General features: G+C 32.3%; 1 protein-coding gene across 10 annotated transcripts in view; it reads left to right on the top strand.

The window, feature by feature from the left end:
• The window catches only part of LOC148615887 (hemicentin-1-like), a 72774-nt gene that overhangs the window by 26007 nt on the left and 19098 nt on the right, over positions 1–27669 (top strand). For 6 of the 10 annotated variants that reach the window (XM_088582501.1, XM_088582497.1, XM_088582495.1 and 3 more), the window contains exons 14-45: positions 437–754; positions 961–1263; positions 1600–1911; positions 2957–3265; positions 3638–3952; positions 4237–4527; positions 6796–7110; positions 7419–7736; positions 8070–8375; positions 8566–8874; positions 11097–11402; positions 13582–13884; positions 14168–14473; positions 14694–14999; positions 15181–15486; positions 15698–16006; positions 16214–16531; positions 16772–17080; positions 17444–17749; positions 17942–18244; positions 18602–18907; positions 21416–21724; positions 21972–22277; positions 22586–22897; positions 23210–23512; positions 23972–24274; positions 24466–24774; positions 25119–25424; positions 25576–25875; positions 26120–26419; positions 26687–26983; positions 27215–27517. In XM_088582501.1, coding sequence (XP_088438627.1) covers positions 437–754; positions 961–1263; positions 1600–1911; positions 2957–3265; positions 3638–3952; positions 4237–4527; positions 6796–7110; positions 7419–7736; positions 8070–8375; positions 8566–8874; positions 11097–11402; positions 13582–13884; positions 14168–14473; positions 14694–14999; positions 15181–15486; positions 15698–16006; positions 16214–16531; positions 16772–17080; positions 17444–17749; positions 17942–18244; positions 18602–18907; positions 21416–21724; positions 21972–22277; positions 22586–22897; positions 23210–23512; positions 23972–24274; positions 24466–24774; positions 25119–25424; positions 25576–25875; positions 26120–26419; positions 26687–26983; positions 27215–27517 — 9822 coding nt within the window. The remainder of the gene's footprint in view (positions 1–436; positions 755–960; positions 1264–1599; positions 1912–2956; positions 3266–3637; positions 3953–4236; positions 4528–6795; positions 7111–7418; positions 7737–8069; positions 8376–8565; positions 8875–11096; positions 11403–13581; positions 13885–14167; positions 14474–14693; positions 15000–15180; positions 15487–15697; positions 16007–16213; positions 16532–16771; positions 17081–17443; positions 17750–17941; positions 18245–18601; positions 18908–21415; positions 21725–21971; positions 22278–22585; positions 22898–23209; positions 23513–23971; positions 24275–24465; positions 24775–25118; positions 25425–25575; positions 25876–26119; positions 26420–26686; positions 26984–27214; positions 27518–27669) is intronic. The other 4 variants (XM_088582502.1, XM_088582503.1, XM_088582504.1 and 1 more) reach the window with 4 other exon arrangements.

Here is a 27669-nt window from a genome sequence, read left to right as displayed (position 1 = left end):
GAATTTGCTTCAAAGGTGAGTATGTTGCTCTTATTTTCTGTCTGTCTTTGAATGTTGTGCTGTCAATCCTGTATACTAGTCTTGTCCATTCTTACTTTACATAAAGGACAAGATTTAGATTGTTCATCAAGGCATTGGAAAATCATTTATGCATTACAAGCCTTTGATAGTTTTTTATCTCTTAATTTGCAACTGCAAGATCTACTTGCATGAACAAAAATTATACTTTACTTTTTCCCACCAATCTTACTAAAACCAAATATAAATAAGTTCCTGCCCTGCCCCTTGACTTTATGGAAATCATAAATAGTGATTCTTTTTTTTTTCAAATTGTATTAAAAACATCATTAAATCTAAACCCTTTCACCACAAGCTAGTTTCTGTTCTACTCTATAGCTGGTAGAACTGTTGATATGTGACAAGTCTTGTTTTCCAGAGAATCTTTCGGTTTCTACCTCTCCTTCTGATGGTACAGCCATTTATGGAGATGCCTCCTATACAATACAGTGTACCATTACCGGTACACCAGAAGCCACTACTTGGTCTTGGACCAGGAGACCATTAAATGGTGGGACAAGCACAGCTACAACTATAACTGAAGGGACTAAATACTCTATTGCAAACTCTGCTACTGGTCCACATTTGACAATAAAAAACATTGTTGAAGATGATGAAAGGGACTACTACTGTCATGCCACCAATGTTGCTGGGAGTGCTACCAGTACGACTCGGGCAAGACTTATTGTTAATGGTGGTATGTATGATTAAATTTGTCTTGGTGTTGGATGATAGGAGATTGTATAGGGTATGAATGTTACCACATGGTGAAAGTTATGCAGAAACTGTAAGATTCATAAGAAGCATGATTAAATATTCACAAAACTCCATATGATGTTTACCTAACCATAGTATTTTTTTTTAGAAAATATTCAATTTAATCAAGTTATTGTTTTTCTACAGGTTTGTTGACTGTTTCAATAAGTCCACCAAGTGCCAATGTTTTGAAAGGACAATCACAACAAATACAGTGTACAGTGTCAGGCATTCCATCAGCCACTAATATTATCTGGTATTTTACTCCAACTGGGGGTAACCAAGAGCAAACACTCTCTTTAACCCCTGCAAAGTATACTGGTGGGACAACAACAACGCCATCATTGACAATAAACAGTTTTCAAGCATCTGATGCGGGAACATATGTATGTGCCGCTGTAAATCCTGTTGGAACTGCAAGAAGTTCTACATCAACATTGACATTTATGGGTAAGTTTCCATATTGTAAAATGTTATGTATCAAAAAGATAGTAGTATATACCATTTGAAAAAAATGTTGTCTTTTGCATGGCCAAGAAGAAACCATGAACTTTGTACATTATATAACCTTTGTTTAGCTCTGTAGTGGTGAATCTTTTATAAATTAAAGGTTGAGTACAACACAAATTCAATAACATACTGTACTGTTGCTTTAAAGTACTGCTAGAATACAGCTGTAAACCATAAACATTTTGGAACTTTTGCAATGTTCTGTTTATCTTAATCTTGTTTTGTACCAATGTTGTAGGAAACTAGATTGTAAAATCTTGTTAACTTTCATTGCAGAACAATTAACAATAACAGTTAGTCCTGCTGATGGCACAGCTGTATATGGAGATTCATCATACACCATACAGTGTACAATTACTGGTGTACCTGCTGCTACAGGTTATAGTTGGTACCGTCGTCCAATTAATAGCAATGCAGACCTTTCGCAAATTTCACATGGAACCAAATATTCCATCGTAAGCTCCTTCTCTGCTCCACATCTTACTATAAACAACATTGTAGAGGAAGATGAACAAGATTATTTCTGCCGAGCCACCAACATTGCAGGAACACAATTGAGTACAAGAGCTAGACTTGTTGTCAATGGAGGTCAGTATTTTAAATTTTATATAACAAAAAATTCAATATATGTATAAAGTCTAGACATCTTGACAATTATTGAAAAAAAAATATTTGAATTATATTTGATAAAACATAGTTACACCTTGTAAAACATTGTGAATATATTGTACACCACAGTTCTACTGTTGTGGAAGTGAATAAGTGGCACTTCAAAAGAATTAAGAGTTTGTATATTCCAATTTTATTAATCAAGATGACATCCCTGAAATATACATTTAACCATTCATAAATATCACAAATAAAACAGAATAAACTCTTTATCTTTACAGTCATGTTTAATAAAAATTGAAGTTTATGTGGATCTTATATATTTTCCACTAATACAATGTAATTAATATTATCAAAAATGTAAATTTATAAGACTTCTTTATATAGAAATCTATGACATATGCAACAAAGGCATTAGTCTTGACGACGTCATAGATAATGTGACATCAAAATATAAATGTTTGAAAAACAATGATAGACAACACAAAAATACAAAGTTTACCCTATTTGTGGTACAAGGGTACAGATTGTCGACAAGAAAACCTTCACATGTACAAATGAATCTGTAAAATAACCACTTATGACATATGATAATTGACATTTAAATGAACACATAAATCAATAAGATGTGAAATGAATAAAGGAGCAGAAATATTAGTAACTAACCTCAGTAAGTATGAATTAGCATTCCAGTTATAAATGAAATCAACTGTATGTTGTTTTTTTTTTTCAAATAACTAAGTGAGACAATAAAAGAGTCTCCTCCTAAACATCAACTCAATATCAAACTGAAATGGAAAATATAGAATAGAAAATCAAGAACCAATAAAAAGCAAGTGAACAGACGATGTGACAGAGATAGCCAATCAGTAAGAACTGAAATGAATAAATAATAGATTAGTGAGAAAAGAAAAAAGTTGTGAAGTCAACATAATTACCCCGGTATCTCTAAAATAAATATAATTGTTTCATAAACTGACCCTATTACACTATGCTTCTAATGGAGAAAGTATTTGTCTTTAAGGTCTTCTTACAATCCAAATTTCGCCACAATCAGCCAACGTTCAAATAGGAACAACACAGCAGATTACATGTACTATAACTGGGGAGCCTGCTGCCACCATTGTCTCATGGAGATTTACACCAAGCACAGGTGGTGCCCCTCAGACTGTTGATGTTACTAACAGCAATGGGAAATATACAGGTGGAAATTTAAACACTCCTCATTTGACCATCACCAACTTCCAGTCAACTGATAGTGGATCGTATGTTTGTTCAGCAACAAATGCAGTTGGACAGAGGTCAAGCACACCCTCTGTTCTTACATTTGTTCGTAAGTTTTTTTCAAATAATTTAAAACTAAAAGGCTATTGCTAAAATATTAGTCTGTAAAAATTTGATTTAGAAATATCTTTTAAGTTGTAATAACAGGAAGAAGCTTTTTATAGAGTTACATGTAATTGGCCATTTTTTTTTAGTTTTTGTACAGACTGTGATTTTAAGTCAGCTTTTTTTATCTTTTTAATTCATACAGTTTTTTTCTTCATCTATAAAGGCTATTATCAATCTTCATTTATTCCTTAATAATCTCACATATTTCAGCTGAAATTTATGTTTAGACTAAGATTTTAAGAATTTCATTGAAATCTTTGATGAAAGGCTTTTGATATGCTTTATTCTAATCTTGCCTATTATTTACTTGTAGAGCCTTTATCCATTACTGTGTCTCCAGCTGATTCAACAAGGGTTTATGGAACAGCTTCATATGAGATCGACTGTATCATCTCTGGAAGCCCAGAAGCTACGTCCTGGAGCTGGTCAAGTAGACCAATAGACGGTGCTGTTGACACTGCTGTCAACATTGTTGCTGGATCCAAATACTCTATAGCTAGCTCTCGTACACGTCCTAAGTTGACCATTTTTAACATTGTAGAAGCTGATGAGAAGGACTATTATTGTCATGCTACTAATGTTGTTGGTGAACAAATCAGTTCTAGAGCTAGACTAATTGTTTCTGGTGGTAAGTTCTTAGATGTAATTTGTATGTGTAAAGGAGTGTAATTGAAATGACTAATCACATCCATAATAATAAAAAAGAGACTAACGCGTTTTCATTATCTAGTATTCTAACTTTTTGTTAATAATTTGTATGGTTTTGTAGGGTTTGAATAATGTTTAGCTTTAAAATTACAAAAATGAAGTAATAAATATTTCTGAATTAACAGTGTATGTTCTGATTATCTATCAGATAGTTGTAGTACACATGCTACAAATGGCTTGATTCAGTATAACTCTTTGTTTTAGACTTGTTGACAGTCAGTATTTCCCCAGAAACTGCCAATGTTATTCGAGGTAACACACAAACAATTAACTGCCAAGTAACAGGGAACCCTATTGTACAAACCATTTCCTGGACAAAAGATGGAGCCACCATTGACATCAGTGGAAATCCTACTAAATACTCAGGAGCAACCCCTGGCAATCCTTCTCTAACTGTCATTGACTTCCAGCAGGGTGATGCTGGGGTATACGTATGTACAGCAACTAATGCTGTAGGAAGTAAGAGCAGCACCACATCAACACTGAGCTATATTGGTATGTAATGTCTGGATGTCTGTTATCCCTGCCACAATCCAATGTAGCTCACATGCCCTGTTTCCTTGCTATACAAGCAGACTATAAAAGTAGAAGTAGATCCACATCTATATATATGTATATATGTATTTCAAAAATGTACCATTCACTGCTTTATTAGTTTGATGAAAACAAAGAATTATTTTGTATTGATATAAATTAAGTTTGATGAAATGGTAGCTTAATATTTGAAAAAAATCAATATTTACTAAGCTATGGGCTCTTATTACCCTTTTTATGTAAAAACGAAGACAAACAGATGTCTTTGCTTTCCCCTGGTTAGTCATATATGGTATAAAATACTACATTTTAAAATTGGAATGTTTTTTGTTCATTTGAAGCTTTAGTTTCATTTCGAATTGCCATAAGCTTTTGAATGTATAAGCAAATATTTTGATTGTCCATGGTTGTCACTTTAAAAAACACACAGGTTTAGGTATTTTCCATGACCTAATTATGTCAGTCTTCACTAAACAACCAGTTGCCTGAAATCCAAGGCTGGTAAAAATGTCAATGAACTTGTAACAATTCTATATACAGGCCAGTAATATCTTTGTAGGAATTTTCCAGGATAAGGATTTTACCTTTGGAAAGTTTACCATGAAGACTGGTATATAAGGATTGAATTTTAGACCCTTGTTTAGACTTATCAATTTAAAAAAAAAAATAAGAAGTATCTTTTTCATTCTAAGTACATAAGTTGAAATAAGGCACCTATATCACCATTTGAATCAACAAAATTTATAAGAGTTATTAAATGTTTATACATTTGTATCAAAATTTATGGTCAGTAAAACTTTTTATTAGAATATTTTTTTCCATCTGTAAGTGATATTTATATTATGCTTTATGAGAAAGAAAACTGATGAATAGGTGTGGACTGAATGTGATCTTAAGAAATTTCTTGACCTTTACAACCACCAGCTGTGAAAAACTTTCATGCTAACTTAAAATTTAAAAACAAAAAAAAAAAAACTATTAAAAAAATAAAAAAATTATGAGCTCTGTAATACTTTAAAAAATTGTTATTTATTTCTTTTTAGGATTTCATTTCCAAGAAATGTTTGTATATGCATGCTTGGTTTGTTTATTATTGTTGCCTTCAACTATAAGTCTGAATTATTTGTGAAAACATTACGAAATAGTGTATATACAATATATCATACTCTTGAGCATGTAACTGGTGTTGTCATTTTTTTAATGCTTCATAAAATGTTCAGAGTTCAAACTGTCAACTAAGAACACTCTTTAAAAGTGTTGAGATTGGTGCACATTACTGAAGCTAAGGATGAAGGGCTGGCCTGCATGACTATTCTTTTATATGTCTTCAGTTGTATATATCATTCATAGATGTGACTGTATATTCTGAGTGTGGCTTCTTGGGATATATAGTGGCTTTCATTTTTCCCTTAAAACAACAGAGAACAAGTTGGTATGATAAAGTCACTGATGGAGTAGATAATGCTTGTTATTGTTATTATTTATTGCCTTTCAGTTCTGAAAATGATCATGAATAATATGTAACAAATGTTTATTTTCAGTTTTAAATGGAATTGTACCTAATATATTGGTATACTCCTGTAGATAGAATACACAATATTTAGTTAGATAAAGTCTGTATAAAAGTTGGACCAATTTTACAAAATTGAATTTTATTGAATTTGTTTCTGTTGAAAAAAAAACACAAAAAAAATGTACATGAATTAGATGTGATATACATATTGTACAATTTTTATGCAGACAGAATAAGCCATTATAATCTTCAATTAACACTTGTAATGTCCTTAACTAACTAATGATAATTACAGACAATTGATTTCCTGAAACATTTATGATGGCAGTTGATACAGCATCTGCCAAATTGATTTGTCTCCCCTTACCCCTAATTTACTCCCCTTGTTTTTCATGGCTTGCCAGTTGCACAAGAAATGTGTATAAAATGCTTGTTGATTATTGATGTATTTTTTACATAAAATTGATGCTTTTAACTACTTTGAATTTACTGTAAGCTACTGCAAAAGGTAGATTCATTGCATCCTTAATACTTGTATTTTTTAAAAGAAGAAATGCCATATTTATATTGTATTAATTTTTGTGTAACATTATACTAGCTTTTTACCTAAAGAAATGAAACTTTGAGCTAACTTTCTAACTTTGTTCAGAATTTTGTTATATTTTTTTTATTTATGAAATTGTTTGTATTTTAATTAAAGTCCCCATCCTTTACAGAGAACTTGAACTTACAAGTCAACCCAGCAGAGGGTCAGGCTGTACTTGGAGCAGCAACTTTTGTCTTCCAATGTCAAATCACTGGAAGCCCACAGGCAACCACCTGGAGATGGATAAAAAATCCAGGACAAAACAATGCTGAAACAATTCAAAAAGGAACCAATAGCCAGAAATACTCAGTATTGGAGAGTGCCACCAACCCACAGCTTACCATAAAAAATATTGCCCAGAGTGATGATGCATTTTATAGATGTGAGGCCACTAATGCTGCCGGCACCAGACAAAGTGCTAGTGCTAGGCTGATTGTTACTGGACGTATGTGTTAACTTTGTAATAATTTGACAAAGATTGATAATTAAGCTGATAAATTTGGCTATTCAACCCTTGACATGAAAAGTGATATATATATATATATATATGTATTTCAAAACCACAATGCTTATTGGAAGAAATTGATAGAAAATTAGTTGTATTTGATGTTCTGATGATTATAATTAAAACAAAATATAAGGATAGCTTGACTAAGTAGGTATTAAAAACAAATAATACTTTCAATAATTATAACCAAGAATTACTTAAAATTATTATAAAGATAATTCAATGGACAAGTTTGTCTTTTTCAGAATTGCCAGCTATTTCTGTGAATCCACTGCAACAGTTCCCTCAATATGGAGCAAGTTCTGTTACTATTTCTTGTACAGTTACTGCCTCTCCATCTGCTGATACAGTTGGATGGAGAAAAATTACAGTCGATTCCTCCTCTACAACCAATATTGATGCTCCAAACAGTAATGGGAAATATTCTGTTGCTAATTCTGTCACTAATCCTGATTTGACCATCAACAATGTTGTATTTACTGATGATGCTAATTACCAGTGTTATGCCACTAATGCTGTGGGAACAGGGAACAGTGCTCTAGCCAGGGTTGATGTCCAAGGAAGTAAGTACATCATTTATAGAGCTCTGCATGTTTTTAAATTGAAATTGTATTATCAAAGAACAAGTTCAGCTTTTAAGATAAACTCCTGTAGAGTGAAATAAAAAAACTGAATCAATTAACAGCAAAAATTGATGCTGTTCCACAGATTTACAGGAAAAAAGTCAAAACCTATAAATATTAAAATCATTCTTAAAGTTTAACAGTTCATGTGCACGATGGAAAATCAGAACCTTGAGATTACCTGTTTTTGAATGAACTAAAATAATTGAAGCTCTAATATTTTGCTTATTTCAAGATAAAGTATCATTACTATTTCTGTGTATTGTGTTTTAGGCAGACCACAAGTTACAATACCCTCAAGTTCATTCACTGCTGTCTATGGTAATGACATCACAATTCCATGTCAAATCACTGGTGCTAACCCAGGTGTAACAGCAGTTACATGGTACAAAGTCAATAATCAGCAGGTTTCTACTATCAACATTGGTGATCCTGCCTCATACAGTGGTGGCACTGTTGCTACTCCTGCTTTGACTATACGTAATGTAAACAATGCTGATGGTGGATTCTACAGATGTACTGCAACAAATCAAGTGGGAACTGGACAAAGTTCTGATGCTCAACTACTCATTCAAGGAGGTAGGATGTTTTGTTATTGTGTATATTTTTTCTGATAAGTTCTAATTTAGTTGTTACTTTCCTATTCATGAATAGGCCATATTATTTAGTTTTATGGCATATTTTTGTTTTAAAAAAATTAAGTTATCTGTGATTTAAAGTATTTATTGATATAATGTTGGAAATGTTATTGTTCCTGTTCCTAAAACAGGTATACCTACTGTGACACTCAGCAAGACTACAGAAAGTGTGGTTTTTGGTGAAACAGTGACTTTCATATGTACAATATCCTCCCAGCTGCCAGCAGTTACACGAGTATTTTGGCAGTTTACACGAAATTCTCAAACAACTCAAATTGATGTTTCAACCAGTCAGGGAAAATACACTGGGTCCACTGTCAGTGATCCTTCTTTGACTGTACATAATGCTGCGTTTACTGATGAGGGCAGTTATCAATGTTTTGCTGAAAATGTCGTAGGAATCGGTCAGAGTGATGCCTTAGTACTTGGTATCTCTGGCGGTAGGTTATGTGGTGAATGAGGTGTTGCTTGTTAAACACTAACATACACATACTTTTCACTAAGGGTAAATTTAAAAACATAACCTAGTGAAACAACTTGGCTTGTTAACATCAGTTGTTAATTATGAAATTAAATTTCTTGTCAGTTCTTTGGGATTGATTGTGTTTTACTAAAAAATCCAATGAATAATTTGAGTCCTTTTATGTAAGCAGACTTTATGAAAAGCACCTAATAACATTGGGTAATATGATCCATTGGTGTTGAACATTTCAAACTTACTTAAGTGATTCTTGGAGAACATTTTAAGAATTTAGGAGGAGGATTTGGAAAAGGCTCAAAATTGTTGACTTTTATTTCCTAGATATACCAGTTGTTACCCTCAGTAGAAGTTTTGATACAGTATTATATGGTACCAGTTCAGTAACAATAAACTGTCTAATTTCATCACCTTACTATCCAATACTGAGGGTGATCTGGCAAAAAACTAGCAATGGGGTCACTACACAAATTATTGTGGAAAACAGTGGAGGCAAATATGGTGGTTCCACAGTCAACTCTCCTGGTTTGACAATTTACAATGCTGAGTACACTGACTCTGGCAGCTATATTTGTATTGCCTCTAATGTCCTTGGCAATGGACAAAGTCCAACAGCATATCAGTTGTCTGTGGTTGCTAGTAAGTCCATTGTGTGACTTGCTCATTTCATGGTCATTGTTTGGGTTCATTTTTAATAAAACACATATCCATTGTAAATTGAATATTTCTTTGTATAAACCAATGGAATCTGGTTTTAACTTGCATACTTTTATTCATTATAACTTGTGGCACAAATTGGTGGAATGTAATTGTTTGGATGAATGTTGTGCAAAACATTTTAGTTTTTGTAGCATATGTGATTTAGATTGACTATTTCATGTTTTGCACTGATGTTCTGGATGCTGGTTGTTGAGTATTTTGACTTGTAGTTAACAATCACATGAAGCACTTAATGTATAATGTGATGCTGAGTGATTATCTGATATATTCTTAAAAGCTGTACAGATTGGACTTACAGATTACTATAGATTACCTGGTAGATTTTACTGTTACAAGGTGTAAAAGTGTATGGTAATGCAGTCAATTTGTTGCCATATCTTTAAAAAAATATATTAAGGGATATTGCATTACATACTGTTACAAAAATCTCTACACCTGCTGTTTGGTGATCATACGGGAATCATCCTGTCTGTCTGTTCGTCCATCAGTAGGTCCATATAAACAGATGATGAATTTCAATGATAGGCTTCATACATGTTTATAGATGTGCATGAAGGAAGATAATTATTATTGTATGCCTGAGAGAAGACTTCATATATGCTAATGTGCATAAAAGGGAGATAATATTTGGTGGAGTCCTTCAAGGGGAGATAATCAAATTTAAAGGGTGCTTCATTGAAGTTGAGTATTCATTTCATGCGTATTCTCAGAGTATTACTTGTAAAATTCAACAAGGATTTTTTTCTTCCATTTAGTGAAGCAGAAAAGAATATTTACAAAATTCTTTGAGGCATTATATTTGCTGATTTAATACTCATAAAGAGTATTTGACTAGAAAGTGTTAAACAGTGGTACATGTATATGTTTTGTTGTTTTATACTTGACTGCTATAAGTGAATGAAGTTGCTATTTTAACATTAAATGAATGAGTGACTGAAGTATATCCTGCTAATTTACTTTGATTGATTACTAATAGAATTGACTAGAACTAAAACATAAATGTACCATCAGAAAGACATGTTAGGGAAATTCACAAATATATATAATGTTTTGACTAATGTTTACAATTTACAAATTACAAAAAAAATGCCGTTTTAATCAGTGGGGTAATATTTTTTTATGAATGGGTGTCATCTGTGTTAGCCACTATACCACTTTTATTCAAAAGACATGTTTTTTTTTTCTTTTATGGCCATAAGGTGGATTATTCAGTCTTTTTTGCATAGATATTTTTAGTTACTTTACTGACCTTTTCTTTTGCTGAATATTTCACATTTGTTACAAAAAATAATTAAAACATTTTATTGGTTTTTTTCTTTTGTTAAAGAGATATATCTAAGAGCTGAAGAATTATTCTCAGATATATTTTGTTCCCTCTGAATATTCCTTTCTGCTGGATTTTTTATAAGATCTGATAGTTTTGTCAATACATCATCTGAATAACTGACTTTTGCCCTTATGTAGGTCTGTTGACTGTTACTGTTCCAAAATCCACATATACTGTCCTAATTGATAACACCGTCAGTCTGCAGTGTAGTGTCACTGGCTTACCTTCCGCTACTGAGGTCTACTGGGAGAAACGTGGAATAAACAATAATTTCATCAGAGTTGATCCAACAAGCAATAACAGATACAGTGGTGGTAACCTCAACAATCCAACATTGGCAATCAGCAGCTCTAAATTTGAAGATGAAGGAGTTTATAGATGTGTTGGTGTAAATGCAGCAGGAAGAGCAGAAAGTATTGAAACAACTCTTGATGTTACTGGCAGTAAGTTTAAAGAGAAGATTCTATTATCAGTATTACAGCATATAAGTTTAAGTTATAAATATCTAAACTGCATTGATACAGTGTCTTTAGATGATACATGTAAAGATATAGCAAGCTGGTAGAGTTTCATAGATTGTCAATGAATTGTTTTAAATGATATTAATTTTACATTTTTTATAAATTTTGATAGGTACATATAGAATTAGTGGAGAATCATTTACACAATCAATCTATTGATTCCCTTACAGTCTTCAATGAAATTTGATTTTTAAATCTCCAGGAAATACTGGTAGCCTTTTGTTCAATATATGGAAATTTCAAAACATTTGATAAAAAAAAACAGATGACAGTGATTTGCAAGTGATTCTCTGCTGTTGTAGAGTATTTACTACATGTACTCGATAAATTGGTAGTGATTTAACCAGGAAATTATCCTAATAGAATTGTTCCATACTTGATAATGGAATGATGTGCCTCAATAAAACTTTGGAAATTAATTAGATATGTATATCTTCTATAGATGACTAATCACAGATAAAGTTCAAGTGTGGAACATTTTACTTTTTATAGGCTTACCATATTTTCTAAATGTTATTTTCTAAAAACATTCCATGTTTCAATAAAGAAAACTTCTCTTTCTTTATTGAAGCATATATTCACTCCTTATTTCCATTGTATTTTAGTTTTGAAGCCCAGGTCCACAAGAAATGCTTCTGATTATTCTTTGGCTTTCAGATTTAATGGAGATCCATGTGTGTTTAAACTATTTGCATGCAAGTCTGTAGGTTGCAAGGTTGCTATATCCCTACCTATTTAGTCCTGCTTTATAAACATGAATATCATTATAACTGTTGATGACAATATTAACTCAGAATGCACCATTTATGTTTGTCTCGCACATTGTGAACTTTTGTATCATAGTTCTATAGTTAGTCTTTGTATGTGTATATGTAATAATAAAACATTTGTAGCATGTGTTTTGAGATACATTTTAGTCAAGTTTTCAGTAGAAGTTAAGAATTATGGCATGTGGATATAATGGCAAGGAAATACAACTGGTAAGATTAAGTTCTATTTCTGTGTGTTGCATGTTTCTTGTGTGTCCTATAATTTGACACTTGGGGTGATACACTTTCCAAAATCTTTTCTAATGACCGGAACCGTTTTTTCTGCCTCTGAATTAACTGCATGTGGATAAAAAAATGTGCACCTCTTTTTTTTAATAATTATATAATGTGTTAAATTCTAATTTTACTCATTTTCAAGTTTTTTTTTCTTTTTGCATGTTTTTTCATTGTTCATCCTTTACTGAATTGCATGCCTTCAAATATTTCTAATGTTCACGAAATAAATTGCTTATTTGTTTTAATTTCTAACTTTACTATTGAATGTATCTGTATAGCATGTTCTTTTGTCTCACCTGTATTTTTTACAATTTAGCTAGTACTTGTGTTTTCTCATATATCCCTCTACTCCTTCTTAATATAGCATATTTTCCCTTAATATTGTTCAATTATATTTAATAAAGATAAATAAGAATTTTTACTTACTTGATCAATGACAGTATAAAATCCTATTTAATGAAAGTAAATAGATTATGTACTGAAATCTTCAATTTTGAATTACACAATTATGCTGTTTACTGTTATTAGATTATTGCATCTTTTATAGTATCGCATCATCCAATGTTTTGTATGCTGCTTATATTTTATCTTTGATTTAAAAAAACTGTTAATTCGTGAGTTTTATCTTGAAAGTTTTACCTAGCCAAGTATTATGAATTGTATTGTTGACTTTTATTTTGAATTCATGTCCATAAAATAGCAATCATTTGATTTTCTTAGGGATTTTTATTTTTTTAAAGTTTGTTTGAGAAATAAATAATTTGTCTTCAGCAATATGAAAATGAAATTGGTTGTTTCACTCTCAGCTTTTTCTAACTTTAATCATATATTTGAAGAAGAAAAATTGTTTTTGACTTGTCACAAAAAAGGAAATAGATAGTTGCTTTTTTTTCAATAGACCAAAAAAAAAATTTGTCTTAGAATAAAATCCACCCCCATTAGAAAATCAAATGGTTGCTGCCTAATGGTGAAAGTAGAATCAATTACCTTATATGGTAATGTTTCTCTATGTTCATGTTACATTTTTGGTTTATGAATTTTATTAATGATTTCAGCCAAACCAACTGTCACTATAGGATCACCTACCTACAGTGTAGACTATGGCCAATCGATAACTCTAGTATGCACTGTCACTTCTAACCCAATGTACACCACGGTTAGCTGGACAAAGACTGTTGGAAGTACTACTAAAAATGTTGACCTGACAAATACAGCTAAATATTCAGGGTCAAAGGTTGGCAACCCCTCACTGACTATTAGTTCAGCAAACCTTAATGACAAGGGAACATATATCTGTAGTGCTACTAACAGTGTTGGTACTGGATCAAGCTCAGGAACATTACTGAATGTGGTTGGAGGTAATTTTCAGGTTTTTTACATTTTTTTTCTTTTTTTTTCTTTTATTAATTTTATTATCAGTCAAACCCTGTATGACATGTATGACAGTGTTATTATTATTTTAGGTATTTTTATTAGTTGCATGCATTATTATCATGGTACAGTTTTATCAAAACATTAAATACTTTGTTTTCTTCACATTTTCGTCTGCTTTTTGCTTGTTTGTGCAATTATTTTTTTTTCTTTCATGATAAAAGTTAAAACATTGTTTGTTTTTTAATTATTCTTTCCTTTAATTTTAAGGTTTGCTAAATGTGATGGTAACTCAGCCTTCATATAATGTACAGCTAGGTGGCACTGTCACCCTTGGTTGTACATGGTCAGGTGTTCCATCGGCTGATTTCATCACATGGCAAAAAGTTGTCAACAATGTAGCTACAAACATCAATGTTGGTACTAGTAATGGGAAGTATGTAGGTGCTACTGTTTCTGGACCATCGCTCTCAATAACATCAGCCTCCAATGATGACAAAGCTGATTATATCTGTACAGCCACCAATGCAGCAGGAAGGGCATCCAGTCAAAAAACAACATTAGATGTAATGGGAAGTAAGTGGTGTACATAACTGGTTGATAATTTTTTTTTTTTTTTCATTATAGTGCTGGATTTGTTTTGAATTGTTTTCAAACAGAGAAGTAGACTGTATTTATCAATTCTTTATTTTTTTTTTTTTTTGCAATGGATTTCATCTTCTTATTTTTTTATATATATTGCATGTTTTCAATTCATATTTTTTTTTTTTCATATTGGACATATCCACTTTTGTAGGTGCACCACAAGTACGTATTCTTAAGGATACATACAGTGTTAATTATGGAAATGCTATAACCCTGGAATGCATTGTATCAGCTGTCCCTACGCATCACACTATCAAATGGAAGGTCACAAAGGGTGGAACTACCTCAGATATTGATGTTGCCAATTCGCAGGGAAAGTATGGAGGAGCAACAGTTAACTCCCCTTCGTTGGTCATTAATAATGCCAATCTAAATGATGAAGCAAGTTATATTTGTACTGCTACCAATCAGATAGGTAGTGGAACCAGTTCATCAACACTGCTAGATGTCATTGGAGGTAAGTCGTTGTTGCTTGAAATATATTTTATGTTGCAAAAAAATGAGAAATAAACATTGATGATAAATGATAGAATGTGAAAAAAAAAACATTTTTATAAACAGCCCAGCAAGAAGCAGTACATGGATTCATAACAGGAGCAAAAAAATGAAAATGATTTGATAATTTTCTGATATTGTAGGTTTACTGACAGTTACTATACCACCTGATCCTTATAGTGCTCAAGTTGGCAAAACTATAACAATTCCATGTATTATAAATGGTAGTCCAGCCCCAAACCAAGTAAAATGGAGAAAAATTCAAAATGCTGTCCCAACAGATATTGATGTCACCAATGGTGGTGGTAAATACTCAGGTTCTTCAACAGGAACACCAGCCCTGACAATAAATAATGTACTCAACTCAGATTCAGCCTATTACCAATGTACAGCTACCAATGTGGAAGGAACTTCTAGCAGTAATCAAGTTTTCCTCAGTGTCACTGGAAGTATGTTTTATTGTATATAGTTATCACTTAAAACATAATTCAAACCTGAAATAGAATAATGAAAAGGATGTTTCAAGTAAAACATTGGCATTTGTATATTAACAGCTTTGAAAGATATTTTATTATATTTGCTTGCAATAAGCCAACTTTGATAAATGATTGTATGTTTGATATGCAATTTTATAATGGTATGTTCATTTCTACATTTCAGACATCCCAGTTGTTGAGATACCAGCTGACACATACACTGTTAACTATGGAGCCAGTACAACTATTCCCTGTACTGTAGTTCAGTCTGTTCCATCACACAAGTCAGTACAGTGGAAAAGGTTCAGGAATGGTAACCTAGAGGTCATTAATATACAGGGATCTAATGGGAAGTATTCTGGTGGAACAGTTTCTTCTCCAAGTCTGACCATTAGTAATGCTGTTCAGGATGATGAGACTAGTTATATATGTACTGCCACTAACGATGTTGGTACTGGTCAGAGCTTTGCTAGATTTCTGGACGTGATAGGTGGTAAGAAACAACAACTGTAGATTTTTATTAATCAACTATTGTCTTTGATAGCCATACTGATTTTTTTTTCTTTTTAAAATTAAGTGCAAGTTAAGTTTAATCACTGTAAAATGATGTGTGTAGTGCTGCTTAAAAAAATGATACTTGTTGATGGTTTTAGCCAGAAGCATTGATAATAGTCACTTCACTGTATGGTATTTTTAATAGGTTTGCTTACTGTGACAATACCATCAAGCCAGTACACAGTACAGGCTGGCGGAAATGTTGAACTTGTTTGTATGGTGAATGGTTCCCCTTCTGCTACCTCCATTTTATGGAAAAAGATTCCTTTAGATGGAAATATGGCACAAGCTCAGGATATAAATGTGGCCAGTAGTAATGGGAAATATAGTGGTGCCTCCACATCAAAACCATCCTTGACTATCCACAATACTGCTGATGGGGATAAAGCTAAATACTTGTGTACTGCTACCAACAATGTTGGTTCTTCTCAGAGTCAACAAACAACACTGAATGTTATTGGAAGTATGTTATATAAACTCAAATTTATTTCATTACATTAGAATTTTTATCATACAAGGTAAATGAAATTACTGTAACAGGTAAATTTCATAAATTTTAATTTATTAGTAATTAGACAAGCCCATTTCCATTTCCTAATTGGTTGTTTACAAGTTGCAATTCAACACTCAAATGTTGAGATGTAATTAAAATCATTCTCCAATCATAGCCTTCATGTAATCATTCCTACTTTCTATTTAACAGCTATTCCATCAGTTGTCATTCTTAACCCTCCATATTCAGTAACATATGGACAGACAGTTACCATTCAGTGTCAAGTTACTGCAACACCTGCAGCTAACACTGTCTTGTGGAAAAAAACTATCAATGGTGTGGAAACCACTATCAATGTGGCCAACTCTAATGGCAAATATTCTGGAGGAAGTGTGACTACTCCATCGTTAACTATCGCTAATGCTAACATACAGGATGATGAAGGGAATTATGTTTGTTCAGGCACTAATAGTCTTGGGACAGGAAGAAGTGCCTCTGTCTATTTGGATGTAATTGGTGGTATGTTATAGACAAAACAGAGACCCTTGAATAATGTTATTATTAATAGTAATGTCCCACTAACAGAGTTAAAAAATCAAGCAATAATTACTAATCTATCTGTATATGCCTGTATTGTATGATTTGTGGCATTTTTTTTGTTTTGTTTTTTGTCTGTGTGGTTAAAGCAAACATCTCATTGGTCTCTTTATTATGATTAATATTCAGACAATGGAGACAATAAAATCATGTATTTTTTAGAATATAAATATCCTGATCATTTTCTAAATTATTTTTTTTTATTATAGAAATGATATACAAATTATTTTGTGTGTTGTAATAACACAATTACAGTGGTTTTTTTTAATCATTATCTCACTATAGGTCTATTGACTGTGAATGCACCTACAACCCTATACTCAGTTCAGCAAGGAAACTCATTACAGCTTATATGTACATGGAGTGGTACACCAGGGGCCACAGCTGTTTCATGGAAGAAGTATGTCCAGGGTACACCTTCAGATATTAATGTTGCCAACAGCAATGGAAAATACTCTGGGAGTACAGTAGCCTCCCCTTCCCTTACTATTAACAATGTCAACCAAAATGATGTTGCAACTTATGTGTGTTCAGCCACAAATGCAGAGGGAACTTCAAACAGTCAGCCAATAAATTTACAAGTGACAGGAGGTAAATATTTGTATATGTAAATGATGAATCTTAAACTGAAGTTCATGGTTAATATTTTTTAAATATATATAAATATTTATACTATCAAATATTTATTGTCAGGTTCTGTTGCTCGTGGTTTAAGATGTTTTGTATGAAGACAGATCTTACATTTTAACTGCTATACGGACTAAAATTAAACTTAACTTTTAGGTTTACCTGTGGTGAAAATTAAAAAACCAGTGTATACAGTGAACCATGGGAACTTTGTAATACTAGAGTGTACAGTTGCTGCTAATCCAGATGCTACCTCTGTACAGTGGTACAAAATTGTCAATGGAAATTCTGTTACATTAGATGTACCTAATGTTAGCAAGTACAGTGGCTCCACTGTAGCCAACCCATCCCTGACCATTACAGGAGCCACTGCAGCTGATGAAGGGAACTATATTTGTTCTGCCACAAATAGTCTTGGCACATCTCAAAGTTCACAGACATTTTTAGATGTTTTTGGAGGTATGTTCTCCTTAATTATTTATTAATGGCATGCTGACTTGAGTAGATCTTACATATCAAAACTGTAAAAAATTCTTTTGCATTCTTTTTGATATGAATTGCTTTTGTAAAGAATTATTTAAGTAAACGTAGCATGCCAGTATATTTATGTGTTGTGTCTTTATGTTTTAAAGGTTTTTTTTGTCTATTTATGCAGAGAAATTCATGATAAAAACAACAAAGCACTTGGAACAAATAAATCAATATAGAAAATGTCTACTGATACGAAACTAATTCTGGAAAAGATTTTAAAAAGAGCATCTCTAGTTTCTGATCTCACCTGAAGCATATTTAAATACATTCCCCATTTTACTATAGATATATTGACTGTTGTGATCCCACAAGATCAGTACAAGTTTGATGTTGGCACTGATGCCACCTTAGAATGCAGGGTTACAGGAAGTCCCACCGCTACTAAAGTTTATTGGACAAAAAGTCAAGCTGGTGGGGCCTCTCAAACTATCAATATGACCGACACCAACAAATATAGTGGCTCTTCATTAACAAGCCCCTCCCTAGTGATTCGTAACGCCCAATCTAGTGATGATGGCACCTATAGATGTTGGGCAACAAATGCTGTAGGCACAGCTCAAAGCTCTCCTACTAAAGTCACCATAAGTGGCTGTAAGTACTCACCACATATTACCCATAACCCTCAACCCTCCAATAGAACCTTCCATATTTCCCTTCCAATAGAATATTTCATGTTTTCCTACCAGTAGACATCAACATGATCAATATTATATTTCCCTATTATTCAGATAATTGCCAATTCATACTGGTCTTTATACTTTTGTACTTATGAACATTAAATATCATTTACATGAAAAAAAAAGTAATTATTATTTACTTAATTGTGTCAACTTGCTTGAGTATGATGAGAATAGTGGTGGGGTAAGTCTCAACACCTTTAGAAGTAGGACGATCAGTGTCCATTATAGATTTGGTGGTTACTAAATGACTTTTGATAAATTCATTCTTTTAAGATGAACCTAATTTTGAAACCACCAAATCCAAATTGACACTTGATTTCTTAAAAATATACAAATGTCTAATCCATTCTACTGAAACTAGGGAATAGAATTAATGAATTTGACATGAATTTTAAAAACTTAACAATCAATGATATGAGTAGTTTAACTGAAAAATTGCCATAGGCAATGTATGAAAAAGATATACATAAAGCTAGAGTGTTACATGTACATGTATTAGAATGGATTCTACATCAATTGCTTAGAAGATTTTTTCAAGAGACTTCTAATTATGAATGTTTCTATTAAAGCATATACAAAGCTATTCGAATGGTAATGATTTTCATTTTATTCTGCTTGTGCTTGTATTTCTCTTTGTTTCAATGTAGCAACCTTTGACTGATCTTTATAAAAAAAAACAGTATTGTATTTTAATTACAAGTTAATGTCTGGATGTAACTTGTTTACATTGAGACTTTTTTCTGGAAGCTTTATGAAGACCGATTTCAAATTTTGCTACATTTTTTATACAATAACAGATACTGACATTCCTAAATGATTTAAGAGTAAAGTTCATTTTTTTCAATGAATTACAAGTAATTTCTGTGATGTTTGAATTCTTCTATAAGAATAATTTAAATTCAGCTAAAAAATATCCTAGCATTCTTACCCTAATACATTACTGTGTCAGTATCCTGTTTTTGAAGTGGACAAATTTGATTTTGATTTAATTGATACTTACAATATGTATCACAGAGCAATTTGAAACATAAATGCATTTATCATTTCTTTGTCTATTTTGCAGAATCTATTGATTCTAGCTTGTTTACCGATTAAATTTTATTTTTGCTGGGAGATAAAAATTGCTTACAACTAACCTTTGAAAACTTGCCTTTACTTTTTAAATGCAAATAATCAAAGGATTTATATGATACAGCAGGAAGGCTATGTCACTTTAATTTTAATATTTGACTCAAAATCTATATATGCTATGATACTTTTTTAACATTTCTTCATATCAATTTCTATCTATGGATTAACAAGTGTATGAGGTCTGATCAAAATCAAATTATTCCATGATTAAATAATGATTAATTCCATCAATAAAACATTTTTTATTAAGAATGTTTTATTTTGGAGCAAAAGGCAATGTCATGAAATCAACAGAACTTCTTCGTTTCCCAATTTATATAAGTATAATAGTTGGTTATAAAGAATAAAGGTTTTAAAAAAAATAAAGAGGAAATTCTCCAAAGAAAAGATTCTATAAAAAATGGGAACAATATCAATTTTAAAAAAAGAACTGACAAATACTATATTGGATTAAGGTACTTTCAGTTGTGGGTTTAGGATTGAGGTACTTTTAGCTGTGGGAATCATTTTTTTCCTTTTTGTTTTTATAAATTCTGTAAAATTTAAAATGTAAAAATTCATAAAAGCATCTTTCAATGAAAAAATTACATTTCGTGTTGAATTTCAATTTTTGGTTTGACTACACTTTAAAAGTTACACTGGTTCCCCACAAAGAATTGTACATTTTATGGGAATAGAATTTGTTGACGTTTTATTACATTGTCTATTTTATTTGCACATTAACACATAGCTTATAATTCTGTTTATTCTATAATTAACTGAATGTTGTGTTTATTTTATACAGTTTAAAACAGGAATAAGGGTTACATTTTGAAGTCACACGGTTTCAGTTGTTGTGATAGCTATACACCTGTAGCTATAGCATTTTAATACATCACAATTGAAGTGGCTAACATGATATTGAAGATGAATATCAATTTGTAAAGTTCTTAAAATAAAGACAATGCCAGTTTTGTGTAATTTCCTTGAGATGAATAATTATTTTAAAGTGATTAGTGCTACCATGTCACCTACCAGCTTGCAAATCGTTAGGTATAATATATAATGGTTAAATGTAACATATTCTTTAAATTTATATTGAAAATGTTTAGTTAAAGTAACTAAAGTAATAGATTAATGATTCATATAAAGAAACTATTTTTTTTTTGTCATTGTTTAACGATAATTCAATGAAATTTTTTTAATGAAGACTACTAAAAAACAGTATTAAACAAATTTTGTTTCAATTGAACACACCAGTTCTGAAATAGCAATCTTATAAATTAATGTATAACCTTCTTTTCCATAGCTGTTCCAACTGTTACCCTAACATCCACTAAGTTTCCTGTTATTGTTGGAAATGAAATTGTGTTAGGATGTAACGTCATTTCCAATCCTGCACACACGAATGTATACTGGATATTTACCAATAGTGCCGGACAGACAACAACTATTACATCATCAACTAATACTGTCAAGTATGGTGGTGTTACTCTACAGTCACCTTCACTTATCTTAAGAAATGCCGATTTCTCTGACATTGGTAAATATGTCTGCTATGCTACAAACTCTATTGGAACTGGCAACAGTGGAGAAGCTACCTTGGAAGTTTCTGGACGTAAGTACATTAAAAAATATACTCCATGATTTGCTCAGGAAAAGAGCTGTGTTCTTGTTATTAACATTTGTATTTAAAACTGATCTTTTGGTTGAAGAAATTATATCATTTTTAAATCCATGTTCTATTGTTGTTTCTCAGTTGCTCAAGATTAAAGAATTTAAAATAAATGATATCCTATTTCACATGAAGATCTTAATGCCTACTGGGAAGAAAACTGTTGTATTTTACATGATTTCTGTTGTAGAACCCCCAACTGTGAATGTTCCTGTACCAAATAATAACGTGGACTTCGGTAACTCTGTTACACTGACATGTACTGTCACAGCCAACCCACCACATACAATTGTTTATTGGCGTAAGCTTAGAAATGGAATTACAACCAACATAAATGTTGCTCAAAGTGGTGGCAAGTATGCTGGTTCCACTGTTTCTAACCCATCCCTTCAGATCAACAATGCTCAGTTAGATGACCAGGGAAGCTACACTTGTTATGCTCAGAATAGTGTTGGAACTGGACAGAGTACTCCAACAGCATTACTTGTCACAGGAAGTAAGTAGGGCCAATGTCATGATGGGATTTACTCTGTATTTGGACAAAATATTGTTCTCAAAATGATTTTGGAGTGAATTACTCTAAGTATAATGAACATTTGATTATTTGATGAAGCTTGGCCTAGATTAATTTATAAAAATGCTTTAGTAAAATTTGCAGACATAACTTTCAAAAAATGTTTAAAGTTCTTAGGAATTATCATGAATATCACTGTAACATTGTTAGTACAATAAAATACATTGTGTAGATGCAGCATATCATGTATTTTTTATATTTTACATTTCATTTATTTTAATTTTCCTTAGATATACCTTATGTAAGAATTGAACAATCTCAGTACACTGTGGACTACGGCAAGTCAGTAACCTTAGGCTGTGTGGTGACTGCCAATCCAGCTCACAGTAAAGTTTATTGGCAAAAAATTAAGAATAACCAGGTGACAACAATTGATGCTGCTGCTATTGCCAACAATGCTCGTTATAGTGGATCTACCACGGGATCACCCAGCCTCACCATCTCTAATGTTAATCTGGATGATGCTGCTTCCTATATCTGTTTTGCTGAGAACAGCGTGGGAGTTGGACAAAGTTCCCAGACAAGAGTTGTTATATCAGGAAGTAAGTCTTTAATATACTCATACCTATGTTAAAACAGAAATTTTCATATTTGGACATTTTAGATTTGTTTTCAATAGTAAGATATCCCTGCTGTCAAATTATGCTACTATTATTTATCTAACAGATTACACTTTCATGAATTATGTGCTTTAATTATTATTTTATTATCTTCTGACTACTTGTCCCATAAATACATTGTACTTATTTAAGTGATCTATGTTTTAATACAGCCAGATAATTATGTTAAGGTTTATTGAGTAAAATCTGTATCACATTCAAACAATCATAGTTTTTTGTTGTTTTTAATCCTAGGTGCTCCTCAAGTAGCAATTTTGTCCAACAACTACCGAGTGGAAGTTGGCAATACCATCACTATCCAGTGTGTTATAACAGCCAACCCATCTGTAACATCTGTTCAATGGCAGAGATTGGTCAATGGTCAAACACAGAATGTTGACGTTGCTGGTAATGCTAGGATTACAGGGGGTACAGTAACAACTCCATCTATAACCATCAATAATGCTCAGTTCTCAGATGAAGGCAATTATATTTGTACAGCTACTAATGCTGTAGGAACTGGAGCCAGTGCTCAGTCTTACCTTGATGTCTTTGGAAGTAAGTTGTCATGTCTTATGGGGACATTAATATCATCAATATTATAATTATTAGTAAAATTGTATCAGGTGCTGGAAATTTGTTCATTTACTTGTCATGAAAATTGAATTTTGTGAAGAGTTGTCATTTATTTATCAGTATCAAATACTTATGTGTTTAATATATTTATCTGTTGATAATTGTTAAATTGACCCTTGACAACTGTTTTAAGACAGCTTTAAATTTAAATGTAAAAGAAATTCAAAGATTGAAAAAACCTCTATAGAGAGATTAAGGACCAAACTTCTGTCTTTTCAAAAAGTACATTGTGTGTTGAAGTTTCATTTTACTTCTTAGAATCAGAATAATAATGTTACCTGTATTCAAATATTGTCTTTGGTGCAACAACGTTTTAAATTCTGCAATTGATTTTCAATTATTTTACCAAAATGAGTAACCACATGCATTTTTTGTGAACAGATGTTCCAAGTGTTGCTGTTCCACAGACACAGTTTGAATTTAACTATGGACAAACTGCTACCTTACAATGTACTGTTACTGCCAATCCAACTGAAACCAAAGTTTATTGGAAAAAATTGTTGCCAAATGGTCAGCTTCAGGAAGTAGATTTAACTTCATCCAAGTACAGTGGATCAATTGTTGGCTCTCCAAATCTTATAATCTCACAAGTCAACAAAGATGACCAAGCATTTTATCAGTGTTTTGCTGACAACAATGTTGGTACCGGCAGCAGTGCTCAGACTTTCCTCAGAGTTCAAGGCGGTAAGATTTTACTCCAGATTTTAAAAGTTATAAATTGTATGTTTTTTTTTTTTAATTATTGAAAGTTTAGAACAATCTTCATAACATTTGTATAAGAAGGATAATATGTCACCACTTCCTTTCTTTCAAATTTTCTTTTTATTCAATATGAAAAATAACGATTTTTGAAATGTTTTCTTTCTAATTCATAGATATTCCAGTTGTGTCTGTACCACCAACTCACTCTTTCACCCTGGGAACAACAGCAGTCCTTCAGTGCACTGTCAATGCTAACCCACCACATACCAATGTTTACTGGGCAAAATACAACGCCCAGAATCAACTTGTCAACATTGACATGGGAACAAACAATAACAACAAGTACCAGGGTGCTACCCAGTCTTCCCCAAGTCTGACCATTCTCAATACTGTAGCTGCTGATGCTGGTAGATATGTATGTTATGGTGTAAATATTGTTGGTACTGGTCAGAGTGGTACAACTACTTTGGATATCACTGGTGGTATGTTTACTTAATTAAAAAAAATATAAATCTTAATTACTAGGAAGATGTATCATGTCATACTATTGATTAAAAATAATTGTTTTCAACAAGAGAAAAAAAAACAATACAGTTTGTTTTACAAAGATTAGATCAGAAGGCAAAATTTTATGATAAATAAAAAATGAATACTTCATAACTTGCACAATTTATTCAAAATTTATTTCATGCAAGACTATTTTAATATGTTTCAATACATTTTTAAAATTGTCTGCACTTACAAATATTTCTTAAAATTATTATTCTTCACAAGCCAGACACAGTTGAAACACTGTCTTAAATTCTTCTTTTAATTCTTGTTTTAGCTGTTCCAGTTGTTAGCATTCCACAAGACCAATACACTATTGGTATCAACAACCAGATCACACTGGCCTGTACTGTCTCCGCTTCACCTGCTGAAACCTCTGTCTATTGGACAAAACAAGTGGGAAATGCCAATGAGGTCACCATTGACAAAACTAATACTGCTAAGTACCAAGGACAGACTGTTAATTCACCATCACTGATTATCCTAAATGCTGATTTTAGTGATAATGCTCGCTTTTACTGTTTTGCTACAAATGACATTGGCACTGGGAAAAGTAACCCCACAACTTTGACTGTTACTGGCAGTAAGTACACCTAATCAGCAAACCTATATTTGGTCAGTTTCTGTTTAATATAAAGTATTTCAGTTATATACTAATCAGAGCTTTATTGGTCATTGATAAACACTAGTAAATTGTTTTACGTTCTTTTTCTCACTGTACCTTTGTGTTTCAGCTGTGCCAAATGTCCAGATTCCACTCAACACTTATTCTGTGAACTATGCCCAGACTGCCACAATTCCATGTACTGTTAATGCTGCACCATCAGCAACTAGTGTGCAGTGGAAAAAGATTGTAAATGGTGTAGAGCAGAATGTTGACTTGTCTTCATCTAAATACTCTGGAAGTACTACCCAGTCACCAGCTCTGATTATCTCCAATGCAGTCACCAGTGATGAGGCATTTTATATCTGTACAGCATCTAATTCAGTTGGTACAGGAAGAAGTTCACAGACATACTTAGATGTACTTGGTGGTAAGTATAACTTCATCAACTGTCACAATATTTTTACTTATTAGAATTTTTTATACTAAGTTTTTTTTCTACAAATTTCTTGAAATTGAAAAAGATATAGTGTCTGATTTTACTGTAAAGTCTGATATATTAACAGGATGAATTGTAATACATAGGACATTATGTTTAAAAAAAAAAAATGATATACAATTTTAAATGTAAAAAATTTTGAGTATTAACTTTTTTTTTATCTACGATGTTTTAGCTGCACCTATTGTCAACATTGGAGCCAACACATACTCAGTTCAAAAGAACAAGAATGTTGAATTAGTCTGTACCATTAATGCCAATCCTCAAGCTCAGTCAGTTCAGTGGTATAGATTTAATGGTGGTGTCCAAACAGCTCTTCGTAGTGTTTCTGGAAAGTACAATTCTCCTACTGTCAGTAGTCCTAACCTGATGATTAATAATGCTGATGACCAAGACCGTGGTTATTATATCTGTACAGCAACCAACATTGTTGGAACAGGGACATCTACTTCTACCTTCCTGGATGTGACTGGAAGTAAGTTTACATCTGTTGTTAGGTGTTCAATCACTTCATGTTTGTTTTCTAAGTGATTGAAAAATAGTATCTGTTAAAGACAGATCTGTTGTAAACCTTGACCTGTAATGATAGATTATGGTAATCACCTTTGATAAAAGCACATTGAATTGTTTTCTTTTTTATGTACTTGTTTGTCTTTGCTAAACTTTGTCTTGGAGCTCTTTTAGAAGCCTCATCAACATGTACTTTCAAATAAATATTCCTAACATTTTGTGTTTGTTTCAGATATACCTGTAGTTGCTATTGCTCTCAACCAATACAATGGAAACTTTGGTGGAACAGTTACACTTGGTTGTACTGTAGTTGCCAATCCACAAGCCACAGAGGTGTACTGGGTGAAATCATCTGGTAACTCCAACACAGAGATCAGAACTTCCACCAACAAGTACAGTTTTAGCCTGAACTCTCCATCTTTGACCATTAACAATTTACAGCAGAGCGATGAAGCAAACTATAAATGTTATGCTGTAAATTCTATCGGAACTGGAAGCAGTCAGAACACATTTCTGGATATGGTTGGCAGTAGGTTCACATTTTAGATATACATGTTGTTTGATATTCCTGTGTTGATTTACCAGTTTTGTTAATAATTATATTTCTTCTTCCCAATTATTAAAAAGATGTAATGCCTTTAAACCAAAAAATAAGAGATATATATTTGGTAATGATTTTGCTCTCAGTTAACGTGTAGAGTTTGTAAAAACTTTTTTTTATCAGATTTCTAATTTGTGATTTTACTAATTTTTTTTTCAGGTGTACCCCAGGTATCAGTCTCAGCGCAATCTGTCGACATTAATATTGGTGGATCAGCCACTATAGTTTGTAATATCCAGGCTAACCCTACCCACACTAATGTATATTGGAAGAAACTTGATGGTACTAATAATCCTATCACCATCTCTATTGACAACAGTAAATATGTAGGTGGCAGTGTCAACAATCCTTCTCTTACTGTCAATAATGCTCAACTTTCAGACAGAGCTAACTATGTATGCTTTGCTTCAAATGATGTAGGACTTGGACAGAGTGGACAAGCTTACCTCAATGTCATTGGTAGTAAGTATATCAAATTTTAATTATATTTATAGAATTTGTTTATAGTAAGCTGAGTAACTAAGTAACATAATATTAACTGTGGTGTTAAACAACATTCATCAAAACCTTGACAAAACACCCCATCACACATTTAATGTCAGTCTGTAATCATT

This window comes from Perna viridis, chromosome 5 (genome assembly GCF_037379345.1).
Source record: "Perna viridis isolate PV_CMFRI_1.1 ecotype Kerala chromosome 5, ASM3737934v1, whole genome shotgun sequence".
NCBI classification, from domain to species: domain Eukaryota; kingdom Metazoa; phylum Mollusca; class Bivalvia; order Mytilida; family Mytilidae; genus Perna; species Perna viridis.
This window is presented reverse-complemented; position numbering and strand designations above follow the sequence as displayed.